Source organism: Podarcis filfolensis, assembly GCF_964270895.1.
Source record: "Podarcis filfolensis genome assembly, chromosome: 2".
Classification (NCBI taxonomy): Eukaryota; Metazoa; Chordata; class Lepidosauria; order Squamata; family Lacertidae; genus Podarcis; species Podarcis filfolensis.
Window position 1 is genome coordinate 91709050 of NC_139605.1, and position 14184 is coordinate 91723233.

General features: G+C 46.9%; 1 protein-coding gene across 3 annotated transcripts in view; it reads left to right on the top strand.

Annotated features, from left to right (window-relative positions):
* Positions 1–14184, top strand: part of MYCBPAP (MYCBP associated protein) — a 31424-nt gene that overhangs the window by 6198 nt on the left and 11042 nt on the right. The window contains exons 7-17 of one of the 3 annotated variants that reach the window (XM_083598125.1): positions 931–1081; positions 2375–2490; positions 2682–2779; positions 2810–2839; positions 3810–3915; positions 5131–5320; positions 6784–6971; positions 8283–8429; positions 9627–9947; positions 11510–11631; positions 12765–12880. In XM_083598125.1, the coding sequence (XP_083454251.1) occupies positions 931–1081; positions 2375–2490; positions 2682–2779; positions 2810–2839; positions 3810–3915; positions 5131–5320; positions 6784–6971; positions 8283–8429; positions 9627–9947; positions 11510–11631; positions 12765–12880 (1585 nt within the window). Of the gene's footprint in view, positions 1–930; positions 1082–2374; positions 2491–2681; positions 2840–3809; positions 3916–5130; positions 5321–6783; positions 6972–8282; positions 8430–9626; positions 10056–10598; positions 11632–12764; positions 12881–14184 lie in introns of all 3 variants that reach the window. The other 2 variants (XR_014544341.1, XM_083598124.1) reach the window with 2 other exon arrangements.

Consider the following 14184-nt stretch of genomic DNA (forward strand, 5'->3'; position numbering starts at 1 on the left):
TCAGGTTAAGAACAGTTTCAGGTTAAGAATGGACCTCCGGAACGAATTAAGTACGTAACCCAAGGTACCACTGTATTTGGGGGTGGGGGGTGGAATGCAAGTTAGTCAGCTGGGCTTGAACCATTGCTCCAAATGCATCCCCACAAATGGTAAGATTAAGGTGTTGAATATGGATGTCGAAGGCAAATGTTTAGCTATGGCAGACCTTTGCAGCAGCACGTGTGATTTGTCTGGAGCAAGGCAAACTATGAGCCTTGAGTCAAATAGCCAGACTAAGGCAAACTGTGGCTTAGCTCACGGCAAGTGCAGCAGGGAGGGAGGAGAAAACAATACAGTCACAGCCTCCTCTCCAGGAACTTGCAGGCTTGTACATTCATGCAAAGTCATGGTTTGGCTCAGCATTGCATGAGAACCTTGTTGTTACTTTTTAGCTTCAGAACGGTAAGATCGGCAGGTGGGAAAGGCACAAGAACTCTGCAGTATTTTATGTAACGTAAACAAAAATAATTAACATTCAGTCAACATTTTATTTCTGTTTCAACATGCAAACATTAAGTCACCATTTAGCTGTTACTAATATCTACTTCATCAGATTTGTCATATGCCTTGGTGCCTTTTCATGTCACTGATTTTGAACTTTCATTGGCTGTGTTGCTTTGAGTGTTTCTGTGTGTGATTTAAAAAAAAGTAAACTAGAAAAGCAGGGTCATAAATACAGAGATAATATCAAAGCAGGGTTGGATGGAGAGTAATTACAGATAACAAGAAGAGGTCAGGAGGTCACTTTGGTCATCCTTAAACCGAGCAGCTCTTCATAATCCTGAGTCGTATCCTTACCTTGTGTTCTTATTTCCCCCGCGTTGTACCCACATTTTATCCTGTGTCACAAAACTAAACCAAAGCTATGTGACCTTTTGCTTTCTTTCCTAGGGCTTCAATGTAGGGACTGAATTCTGGAACCAGCCTGTGCTCATTGGAGATGAGGTCAATGGACTGGCGGTGACAATGGGCCAAAGTGAGCTTGGCTTCCCAGAAGAAGTCACTCACATTGGCAAACCTCGCAGCATCTGGAAGGAGATGGGTGAGGCACCATGAGCCTATCAGGCTATCTGGGGGGGGGGGGCAGGTTGCCTAGGATGACTTCAAAGGGGTAGAGTCATTTCCTGTTGCTTTGCTGCATATGTGATCTTGCAGTCATCTTGCATTGGGGCAGTGGTGCGGCATCCACCTGTGGCACTGTTTGCCGTCGGGCCCTAATAAGGACTACTGAGATGGTAAATACGAAAAAATTTTGGAGACCGCTTTTCTGCATTGATAGAATGTCCCAACTATTCCCAGCCAGGATTAATATTAAGCAGGTGTATGCAGGCAACAGAATAGAGCAGGCATAGGCTACCTTTGGCCCTCCAGATGTTTTGGACTACAATTCCCAAAACATCTGGAGGGCCAAAGATTGCCTATGCCTGGAATAGTGCAACTCGTACAGCACGTTGGCGACAAATATTCACACAGTTGTTCAAAAATAATTTTACAACATTTATCAAATAAGTGCGAAAGAGACAGTTACTTACAAAGTGCCATGAAAACTTACAAACTAGCGGTACCTAAAATAAAGTGAACTTGCAATATCAGATTTTACTAGGTTCTTACAATTTCTTCACTCAGTTTTTCATTTTTTTCTTGTTTTTTAAATAAGTTCAAGAAGTTTCAATAAAAGGGTAAGTTCAACGTTGCTCCCAGTAGCTGTGAGGTGCTGATGAAGCAGCATATGAAGTAATAAAGAAGATAGGGTGCCAGCATTTTATCCCTGTTTCGCCCTAGTAGTCCAAGAAATTGTCTCTTTGGCAGATAGCACACTCCCTGAGCACAGTTTTCTGGGCTTCTTCAGTTGTCTTGTGCCATTGATGCGTCTACTAGTGCTAAATATCTTTAAAGCGACAATTTCTTGGCTTAAGCATACAAGACTGAATAGCCAACCCCAACAAATTGGCCCCATCGGGGGCGAAACAGCAGCCTCTCAACTGCATGGACTGCCCCCCCCAAAAAAGTCTGAAAGCAAAACCCGAATGCTAGATTCCTGTAGAGGAAAATGATCGCAGCATGCTGTTAGGTGCTTTCCCCCCATTGCTAATAATCTCATATGAGGTTGTGCAGGGAGGGGTTGTGTGTTTGTACCCAGAAAAGCAATAGAAATCTTCAAGCTGCTTGGGAGCTATAATTTCTGTTCAGATCAGCTTGAATCAGTCAGAAACTGCTATAGCTAAGCTCGCAGCTTGGCATTCATGAGGACACTTTCTATTGAGAAACATAAAAGCTCAGTTACTAGAACTGTTGGTGTATATATCTGTGGGTCACATTTGGGCGTTCCCCACAGGTACCAGACCTTCAAAATACCTCAGTTTCCATCGCACCTGGGAGAAGAGTCTCTTTCTGAAGCAGCGGCGAAACGAGTTAAAGGATATCTTAGAAAAGCTGGATTTTTACAACCCGGTATGGCGACAATAATTTCAATGTGCAAGGCTGTTCATACGAGGCCAAAGTATTAACTTCTCGGTAGCTTTCCCCTTGCCTATAATGAAAATTGTGTTTGGATATTCTGATTTTCCTTTTAAACAATAGAAACAAAGCCAGCACAAATCACAGCACATTTTCTCCCCCTACCCCCTTTCCCTCGAGTTAAGGACCTGGATGGCCTGGAAGTTGTAAGCAAAAATCACCCATACACCAGTGTAACAGCAGAGAGTCTGTCATCCTTAGCAGAAGAAGAAGAAGAAGAAGAAGAAGAAGAAGAAGAAGAAGAAGAAGAAACAACTAGAGAATTTCCTGAAGAAAAACACTGGTTAGTAACGTTTGGCTGAGGACGGGTGGATGAGAGGCCTGGAACAAAGCCTGACTTTGTGAGGACAGCATGGTTTCTCCAAACCCGTATTTCCCATAAAATATTCATTCTGGGGCAGCAGGTATTTGCAGGGCGGGGGAATTAGTGAGTGCAAGGGACCGCTTAACCTTTTCCCCACCCTCCAATTCTTCTATGCAACACCCTCCCCATTTTATTTTATTTTACCCGTTCGGGCTCTGAAACCCAAAGTGAGTTGGGGCTTGGCTCTCCTCTTCTTCTTTTGATGACATGCCTTGTATATCTCCGTATTTGATTTAAAGAGTGTACCCCTCCAGCAGTGGCCTGCACGCAGCAATTCTTCATTTAAGAAAACTCTTTGAGTTAGTGAGTTTTTGGTCACTTTGTGTCAGGGAACTGACATCGGAGCGCAGAGCGGAGGTAGGGCTCTCCGATGATGCAAGAGAAGGGACCAGCAGAGAGAGGGAGAATACTTCCATTGGGGAAGGAAATAAGCGTGACTCCAGGAAAGAAGGGGAGGAGGAAAGGTCTTCGGAGAGAGGGCTCCAAGACCCTTCCACAGGGTCCAGCGGGGAGAGCCCAGGACCTCCGCTGGCCACGCCCACTCTGTGCAGGAGACTTCCGCGCAGAGAGGCTAAGAGGAGACTTGGCGTCAAACAGCTTTTATGTTGGAAGAAGTTTAGGGAACGCCCACTGACGGATTCTGCCAGTGACTGAGACAGTCGCCTTGTAAGGGCTGTCAAATCAGGGAAAGGTTTAGCTACCCCAACAGCTGGGAGCAGTTCGGAATTTACGCACAAGCAACCCCAATTCCCATTACACTTTGGTTACCAAGAGAAGAAACTACCAATCGGAGACAAAAAAAAAATGACTAAATCTTGCTGAGCTACATAATTGATCTTGAATGATTTTCATTTTCATTATTATTTCATTTTTTTGCTGTATTTATTAGGGACCCATTAGCAAAGTACCCAGATGTGGTTTCAGCACCAGTGTTGGGCCCGTCTCTGAAGTTCTGCGAACAACCAGCTCGCTGGATCAACACCACTTCTGAAGAGGTGGGGGGGGGGACTTGTTGTGGTTGGCATCTGTCTGTCTCGGGAGTTCTCGGGGGTGAAGTCAAACTGTTGGAAGGTTATTGCACCTGCTGGGGCTGCAACTGCTGCCTCCTGCATTGTTCTTGCTGTGTTTGCAGTACCAAAGTGACCTCTCCGCGTCACAAGCCCTGGGCAGTGTGGATGGAGATCCCGGGTTGCCCAGACGGCAAGACCCCTCCCTCAGCCTCGCTGATGTGGTCCAAAGCAAAGCAAAGCAATACATTTGACACTGGCTTGGCTGCAGGAGTTGCCATAGGAGGCATAGAAGATGCCATCTAGCTGCCTTAAGGACTCCACTCCTGATTTGTGTTGGTCTTACTGCTTAGCCTTTTCTTCTCCCAAAGATGTCCCGCAAAGCAGTGAGCAGTTTACTCCCAAAGCCTTTCTTACGAATGAGTACAGCCCCAAGTCAGCGGAGGTTTAGGGTCAGAGTTTTCCTTCTCCTAGATGGGCTACCTTCCCAGGTTGATGAGCCCCATCTGTCCCTCAATTCCCTCTACAGCACATGCAGAAACTGCCTTCTTGACCGTTGGACCCGCTGTTGGTCTCATTCGCTCAATCCACCTGCCTTCGCACGCAGGAGATACAAGAAGTCCCTAACTCACCAAGGGTTTAAGACCCATCGGCTACCCTCACCTGGTCTAGCTGACCGGTTTAAGCTGTGGTCACTTGTTGTGTGCTGACAGCTTCTAGGAGCCGCAGGTACGAGGGCAGGAAAGAGGTAGGCTAGGTTTTTAAAATCGTCCCCAAATCCATGCTGCCCTCCAGATATTAGTGGACTCCAACTCCCATCAATCGCAACCCGCATGGCTAAGGGTGAGGGATGATGGGAGTTGTAGTGCACAATGTTTAAAGGGCACCTTGTTAGCCGCTCCTGCTCTAGCCTTGTGTCTTGTTTCCATTCAGTTTGTAATCATGTAGGGGTACCTAATGATGCAACAAAAGCTGCCTTCCAAGGCAGATCGTTTCCATGTGCTTTGAAGAATGTTCAAAATGTTCATGGGTGTCACATTTTCTGGGTTTTCGTTTGCTGAAAGAGATGTAACAGAATCTGGAAGCGGCACTGGCTTTGGCCCTGAGCTGGTAAGGTTTTTTTGGGGGGGGCAGTGTGGTCATCCCAGGCAAAACTTGACGATTTCTGGCATCCTTGTGTTTTGTTTGCTTTCGGCCCAATAGGGTGAAGTTGGCATCGCTGCCCGGGTCACCTTTGAAATTCTAGTAGGTGAGAAAGCTGAATCTCTGCTCACTGTGAGCAATGATGGCACGGCTGCCATCTGGTATGATTGGCGAAGGCTACCTCAACCCTTTAGCTTTCAAGAGAAAAAAAAGAAAGACATGCAGAATTTTTACTTCAACACCAGATCAGGTGGGTGATTCCTCCTCCTGTCCCCGGTCGACGTTTGCAGCATCGATAAAAATGCCAAGTGCAGGCAGTCAGGCAGGAAAACCTCCTTAGGAGGTTGAATTGAGCATAACGGTTCTGATCTCAAGTATAAGTTTGATCATCTTTGTGCCCTGGTGGTAGCTAGTAGGTAATTGTAGCTGCTTAAAGAGGAGGAGAGGCCGAGGGTGGAATTCAATGTTGTGATCTTATAGTCATTCCATCTGTGCAAGCATGACTCCCCTACTCCCCCTCCCCTGTGCACTATTCTAGGGTTTCTTCCAACCCACCCAGAGCTAATTTCTGGGGTTGCAAGAAGGGCAGGGGAAAGCTGTGCAAATGGAAGTCCTTGCAAGGGGCTTCTGACTGTGCTTGTTAGGTGACTCCCGCCCTCCACCCATTTTATTTGCATGTGGTACTTCTGTGGCCGGGACGCGGGTGGCGCTGTGGGTTAAACCACAGAGCCTAGGACTTGGCGATCAGAAGGTCGGTGGTTCGAATCCCCGCGACGGGGTGAGCTCCCGTTGCTCGGTCCCTGCTCCTGCCAACCTAGCAGTTCGAAAGCATGTCAAAGTGCAAGTAGATAAATAGGTACCGTTCCAGCAGGAAGGTAAACGGCGTTTCTGTGCGCTGCTCTGGTTCGCCAGAAGCGGCTTAGTCTTGCTGGCTACATGACCTGGAAGCTGTACACCAGCTCCCTCAGCCAATAAAGTGAGATGAGCGCCGCAACCCCAGAGTCGGCCACAACTGGACCTAATGGTTAGGGGTACCTTTACCTTTACATCTTTGGCCAGGCATTGAGGCAAAGGGGATCCTCCTGGGTGCCAAATGAAGAAAAGCTGTTGGAGGTTGTAGAGTCACATGGGTGGGTTTCAACCAGATGGTTAGGATACTGACGCATTTGTGCCTAGAGCCTAGTGTCAAAAGTTTGCAGTCGGTTGGATGTGTTTTGTCCAAGGCCAGGTCATTATGTACTGACTAAAGCGATTCTGCTGAACTCTGCCTAATACGTCCCGGTCCAAGGAGCATGATATGTATAAGACAAAATTAACAGGAAGGCTGACAACAGAGGGTGAAGATTATATGGAGTATTCTGGCAAAAGGCCACCTAATAAACTGAAATCATTGTCTTCCTTCTGTTCCTCCTTGGGCCATTTTGCACGCTACACAACGACAAAGGCATGCTTAGCGGCGCCTCTACATGAAATAGGGGGCTGTGGCCATCCTACATGCACTTGTATAATTCACACTGCAGCAAACACATGTTTTTTGCAAACCTGTGTTACATCCTTGCAAAATCCTTGAGGACTCTTGCTTGTTGATAGATGGGGATATGAATCTGAAAATATGTGAATGAAAACTAAAGCAATGTGTGAAGCTGCTGTCAGAGGAGTTGCCTTGCCAGTGGAAACTGCAATGCATCCCCGTTTCCCTTCTGTTCCTGTTAGGCGTTATCCTACCTAGAGAAACCAGGAAGTTTTCTTTCATCTTCAAGGCGATAAATGCAGGCATCTTCACAGAGTCCTGGGAGTTTGGCACTCGTCCTGTGTTGTTAGGAGGTGCTATGTTGCAAGTGACCCTGTGGGGAATTGCTGTGTATGAAGATATATCAGCTGATCTCAGGAACGAGATAGAGGTAATCAAACAGGGGCTACGAACATTGTGGGTTATCGGGTGCTCTAAGGTTAGGTGTCTTTTGTGAGATGAGTAGGCTTGAGCACACATTCTGTTTGCCCATGGGGAAAGATACCTTCCTTGTCATGGTCACACGGATGAAAGAATGCCATCAGGAATTTCTGTAGAGCAGGGTTTGGTTAGCCTGTGACCCTCCAGATGTTGCTGGAAACTACGGCTCCCATCATTCCTGACTGTTGGCCATATTGGCTGGTCCTGAGGGAAGTTGAGTCCATCACCACCAAGTCCATCACTGTCACTGAAAGATTCAGGACTATGCCTCTCTTCCGTAGTGTACATTTTGCATGCAAGCCTGCAGTTCTCACGTGTTACCCTGGATCTTTTGACATTAAGACCTGATTGCGCTCCAGATTCTGGCACCCCCAGAGTTAAAAAAAAGCGCACTTTATTGTATTAGGGTAGAGTGAAGGGCTGGGCTTGCCTGATGGGCTTGCCATAGAGGAAGGGATCTTTAGCTCTTGTCTCTTCAGTATCCAAAAGCTTCCCGGTTGCTGAGGTAAAAAGCATCAACTTTTGCCCAACTTGGGCTTAAAAATAAAAAACAAGAACAAAGACTTCCAATCATGTCAGGAAAGGTTTGTCCTCAATCTCTTGAGAAATGGTTTCTAAAAATACATCTTCATTCTGCCCTCCAGTTTGGTGGGGGAGAAATAGATCAAGCTATCTTTGGGGCTTTTCTGGAAGGAACCTCAGACCGTTGAGACTTCTTGATTAGTTAAGGTGTGGAGGTAGGAGCAGCAAGGAAGGAGTGACATTTTAGGTGATCTTATCTTGGCTTAACACTCCCAGGAGATTACATTTACAAGTGATAAGAGAAGGTGGCAAAGATCTGCAGTGAAGGCTCAGCATGAGCAGTTGCAACTCAGCTTGCTGGTGTTCCCTGGCTGACTATAATGGACCGTTCCCTTTTTGCCTCTCCAGGCCAAAGCAGAACTTCCAGCCAGGACCAGGGAGACCAGAGTTTAAACCTCCACTCATTCATGAAGCCCATTAGGTGACCTTGGGCCACTCACACTTTTACAGTGACATTGTGAGGCTGGCTGGGCAGAGATGCTGAAATAGAAGGGAGGGTGAGAAACAGTCTCCCCATAGCCCTTGTTCATCTGGGCAGTGGCAGAGGGCAGAGTTTCCTTCCTCTTTGCTTCTGCCGCCCTGAGGCGACATTGCATGTTTATGTATTTATCTCTCCGTGTGCCTCAGCAACAGGAATGTGCATACCCAAACTTCCATGTGCTTTTCTTGGAAATCTCAGGAAGAGCTAGAAGCCCGGGAAGTTGCTGTCATAGTGGAAGAGAATCTGAAGGACCTGCTTGATCGAATCCGTGTGCCAGAGCGACCACGGTCTCCTCACGATGCGTATGTCACAGAGGAAGAGCTATTCCACAGAATGAACCCAGAGGTATCTTTCTGCTTTGGAGTGAGAGGGTGCTGTTGGTTTTTTATGGGTCAGGATGTCAGGAATCAGCTTTAGGGTTCATGTGCTGCACTCCTGTCTCTATTTAGAAGTGTGTGCCACAGAGTTACATGGTACTTACTCCTATCTAAGTGTATACAGGACTGTTGGCTTAGTCACTGAGGCCTGGAGGACGGGGCTCAATGTTACAGTGGTACCTCAGGTTACATACGCTTCAGGTTAAAGACTCCGCTAACCCAGAAATAGTGCTTCAGGTTAAGAACTTTGCTTCAGGATGAGAACAGAAATCGTGCTCTGGTGGCGCGGCGGCAGCAGGAGGCCCCATCCGCTAAAGTGGTGTTTTAGGTTAAGAACAGTTTCAGGTTAACTCCGGACCTCCGGAATGAATTAAGTACTTAACCTGAGGTACCACTGTACTTTAAAAACTCAGACTGACTGACTTTTCACAACATTCCTTATTGAGGGACATTTGTATTTCTGTTGCCTAACGGCTAGAAGGAAGAGTTTTGAACTTTGAAGGGATTGTGGATTTTAGTGACACAGTCCCCCTCGCCTAAGAGGAGCTGTAGCCGCTGTTTCCAGAACTTAGCCAGCATACTCTCAGTCTGTTAATCATGAGAATCTTAAATCTCGGGGTTGTGCTTTTGAGCCCCACGTTGGGCAAAAGATTCCTGCATCGCAAGGGGTCCCTTCCAGCTCTACAATTCTGTGATTCTATACTGCTCCTGTCAGGTGATTTTAGGGAAGAAGCTAGGCCAAGATGTCATTTAACAAAGGAACAGCTTTATTGTAAGAGAACATGATTCACTGCCACAGAGCCACCTATAGTTGAAGCAGCAATCGTTAAATCTACATCACAACTCCCATGGCAGATCTGGGAGCCATTTTTTATTTATTTATATTGGGCTGACATATCAAGTTCTATCCTAAAATGGGATTTCTACATCATGGAATCCATCGGAATCTGTTTAAGTATGTTAATATCCTTGCATGTTTAATCCTTCCTTGCTGTCCTTATCTTCTGAATACCAGTTGTTGGGCCTTGCAAGTAGGGAAGGTGCTCTTGTTTTGGGGTCCTGCTTGTTGGGGTTCCCACGAGCATCTGGTTGGCTACGGTGAGAACAGAGTGATGGACCAAAGGGGCTTTTTTTACATTCTTCCCTTATCTTCTCTCGCTTTCAGTTGTACTACCAGCACCAAGTGGTAAAGGAGCTGTATGAGCTGTGGAATAAACTCATGAATCCTCCTCCATACGAGGAGGAGATGAGGAAAAGCATCGCTACCCAAGAAGAAGCCTCTCTACCCAAGAGCGGTGGGGAGTCTCGGCAGAAGAGTCCCGACGAATTGCCCCGTAAGAGTGTGTCCCCAGATGATTCGTCGGTGAGGAAGTCCATGGTGGAGGAGCTGGCCGGCGAGCTGAGTAGGTCTGATGTGGAGGACGTCAACCGAATGGAGGACATCAACCGAGTGGAGTGGAATCTGTCCATCTTTGATTTCAAACAGGTGCTTGATTCGGGTGTTCCTTACTTCTCCTGGCTCTGCCCTGTTCCTAGAAAGGCTCGGCCTTGTTATCAACGTATCCAAACTTTTCGTTTATTGAAGGCAGCTACCGTATTTTTCGTTCTATAGGACGCACATTTTCTCCTCCAAAAATTAAGGGGAAATGTGTGTGCGTCCTATAGAGCGAATGCAGGCTGCGCCGCTAAGCCCAAAGCCAGAACAGAAAGACGGAGCACTGCGGAGCGCTCCGTCTCACTGCTCTAGCTTGGGGACGGCTGCGCGCACAGCCTCTCCAGGGCAGCGGGGTGCCTTCACCCCGCTGTCCTGCAGAAGCTAGCAAGGCTGTTCCCAAGCCAGAACAGCGAGACGGAGGGCTCCGTCTCGCTGCTCTAGCTTGGGGACAGCTGCGCGCACCGCCTCTCCAGGGCAGCGGGGCGCTGCACTCCAAAGGCTTCAGGGATCTTTGAGGCTGGCGGTGGGGGAAAGCAGCGCTTCCCCCCACCGCCAGCCCCACAAGCTCGGGTGAATGTACCTTGAACGCACCTTGTTTTAGAGGGGGAGAACAAGAAAAATTTTTTTTTCCCTGTTCTCCCCCTCCTATGGTCCAGTGCGTCCTATGGTCCGGTGCGTCCAATGCAGCGAAAAATACGGTAGATTGAAAGAAGAATCAGTGTCTAGGACTTGAGACACTGGAATGTGGTGTGTACAAACATGCTGTCTTAAGACGCTTGCACGAGTAACCCCGGAAGAGCAATGCATCGTTAGTTCTATTTCCCAGTGATTGTTTTTATTTTCCAAGCCAGCTTCCAGAGATCCAGCCCACTTCCAATGCTATTATCTTCATTAGAAACTCAAATGCAAATATGGCTTTTCATATGTTTAGTCCCATGTCATTTTTTTAAGGTGGATGCCAAAAGGGAGAATCCCTGTATCCAGCAAATGCAGATCTTGTGGTTCAGGCATTCAGTAAAGGGATGTGGGTGGCGCTGTGGTCTAAACCACTGAGCCTCTTGGGCTTGCTGATCAGAAGGTCGGTGGTTCGAATCCCTGCGACGGGGTGAGCTCCCATTGCTCTGTCCTAGCTCCTGCCAACCTGGCAGTTCAAAAGCACGCCACTGCAAGTAGATCAGTACCGCTGTGGCGGGAAGGTAAAAGGTCTTTCTGTGCGCTCTGATTTCCGTCACGTTGTTCTGTTGCACCAGAAGTGGATTAGTCATGCTGGCCACATGACCCGGAAAGCTGTCTGTGGACAAACGCCAGCTCCCTCGGCCTGAAAGCGAGATGAGCGCTGCAACCCCATAGTCACCTTTGACTGGACTTAATCATCCAGGGGTCCTTTACCTTTTGCCTTTATTTCCCATGGACAGGGGAGTGTTGGAGGTGTGGAAGCATTACAAGGCTGAGGCCAGCTATTAACTTTCACAGAGGCTGCTAGAGGTGGGGCAGCTCTTTTGCCCAATTTTTTCATTCTGCTGGGCATGGTGATCTTGGTCTGGCCATGAATAGCCAGGAACACTTGCTGTTACTAAACCGCGAAATGTTGGCTGTGATTTCTCTCTTGCTAGACTTTGCTGACAATCCCCGAGGAAGAGGAACGAGAAGCTGCCCTGGCCCAGCTCAATAAAGCAGCCTTGGAGCTTTGTTATCCACCAGTGATGCCTCAGACAGACCTCCTTTACCAAATATGGTATGTTGTGGGTGCTTGTAAAGCAGGGATGGGGGACCCTGTAGCCCTTGAGATGTTGCTGAAATCCAGCTCCCATCAACCCCAACTAGCATGGCCAGTGGCAAGGGAGAAGGGGAGCTGGAGCTCAGCAACATCTGGAAGGTCAAAGGCTCCCCACAACTGCTGTAAAGGATTGATTTTGTCCACCAGACACCTTACGCTAGCTGACTGGTAACATTGTCAGCCAAATTAGAATTGATCAGGGGTCTGGAAACCAAGCCATATGAGGAACGGTTGAAGGAGCTGGGTATGTTTAGCTGGAAAAGAGGAGACTGAGAGGAGATACGATAGCCATCTTCAAATATCTCAAGGACTGTCACATGGAAGAGGGAACAAGCTTGGGAGGGTAGGACATGAACCAATGGCTTCAAGTTACAAGAAAGGAGATTCCAACTAAACATAAGAACTTTCTGAAAGTAAGAGCTGCTCTACAATGGAACGTTCTCCTTGGACGTCTTTAAGCAGAGGTGGTACGGCCATCTGCCATGGATGCTTTAGCTGAGATTCCTGCATTGCAGGGGGTTGGACTAGATGACCCATGGGGTCCCCCAATTCTATGATTCTGTTATCCCCTCCAGAAGCAAACCCAAATGCTATGTAGAGTAGAGAAGAAGCTGGGGCTCCCAACAGGTGGGTTGATCCATGTTAAGAGGAGGAAAGGTATTTTGGGGTGATGGGTGGCTCACAGTTGTCTTTGTTCTTAAGCCAATTCTAGATGCAGTTGGGTTTGTTTATTTATTCCACAGTCCCTTCTTCCAAGGAGTTCAGGGAAGCATGTATTGCTCTTCTCCTTCCTCCATTTCCCGCCCCTTGCAACAACCTTCTTGATCAGCCTGACAGATGGTGACTGGCCCCGGGTCATTGACTTGAGCTGGGTAGTTAGTTGGACCGAGCTGATGGTAGTTGGAATGTGACAACACTTGGAGCTTTCTTTTCCTGCCTTGTCGCATTAACATGGGGCAGCTCCTGCTAGTTTCAGGCTGCCTTTGGTTCTGAAGGTGGAGAAAAACCATTGAAAAACAGGTAGCAACGTTCTGTTGCTTTCTCAGGCCCTCCTCCTCCTCAGACTTAAATTAGTTCCTTTTTCATTGCAGTTTCCAGTTGTGGCGTGAAGTGATCGATGGTCTGGTGAGCCGTTCGCTGGTGCTCAGGTCGCTGCTTGGTATGCCTGAGAAGGATACTTACGTAGAAATTGTTCCAGAGGAAGTAGGTGAGCTATTGTGTCATTGAAGGGGATCTTTCTGTGGAGCCTGGCAGAATCTGGAGAGGTCAGGAGTGCAGCCTGCCAATCCAGCTATGTAGTTAATGACCTCATCACGCTAGGATGTTAGGATGGAATGCGAGTGGCGCTGTGGTCTAAACCACTGAGCCTCTTGGGCTTGCTGATCAGAAGGTTGGCGGTTTGAATCCTCGCAACTGTTGCTCTGTCCCAGCTCCTGTCAACCTAGCAGTTCGAAAGCATGGCAGTGCAAGTAGATAAACAGGTACCGGTGCGGCGGGAATGTAAATGGTGTTTCCATGTGCTCTGGCTTTTAACCATCCAGGCCTCCTTTACCCTTTACCTTTTACCATGCTAGGTTGTTATGCCAGTGTTGTTGTTGTTGACATTAAGTTCATTTCTTTCTTTCTTTTGAATATATTTTTATTGAACAATTTTAGCAATAACCATTTACATTCCCCCCCCTTGCCCCCTCCCCTCCCTCCCTCTCCCCACCCCCCAGGACTTCCCTCAGCTCCCCTCCCTGGTTTCTTTGCACATATTATCCTCTGCATATTATAAAATTGTACATATCGTTGCCTTATCTTTTTTTTTATAAATATTTATTAAGTTTTCCAATTTTATGCAAACACAAAAAGAAAAAGAAAAATACTAAAAACAAATCAATTTCAATAACAATTTTTCAGTAACATATTTCTTTGACTTCCTCATACCTCCCCTTCTTGTTTTCTAGTTCAAATTGTTAATCCAGCAAATCCTAATCTCTTAACATTCCTTTTAATTAACACCTTATTTTCCAATCAGCTTTTTAAAATTTTATGACTTATACAATTTTAATCCCAATTATCTTTATCATAACAGCTAGAGACCACATAAGTTCAATCCAGCATCTTTTCAGAGTTCATTAATTTTGTAGTATTTCTGTAAATAGTCCTTGAATTTCTTCCATTCTTCTTCTGCCGACTCTTCTCCCTGGTCGCGGATTCTGCTGGTCATTTCTGCCAGTCCCATACAGTCAATCAACTTCATCTGCCATTCTTCCAGAGTGGGTAGATCTTGAGTCTTCCAGTGCTTTGCTATAAGTATTCTTGCTGCCGTTGTAGCATACATAAAAAAAGTTCTGTCCTTCTTTGGCACCAAATGGCCGACTATGCCCAAGAGAAAAGCCTCTGGTTTTTTCAAGAAGGTATACTTAAATACCTTTTTCATTTCATTATAAATCATTTCCCAGAAAGCCTTAATCTTTGGGCATGTCCACCAAAGGTGAAAGAATGTACCTTCCACCTCCTTACATT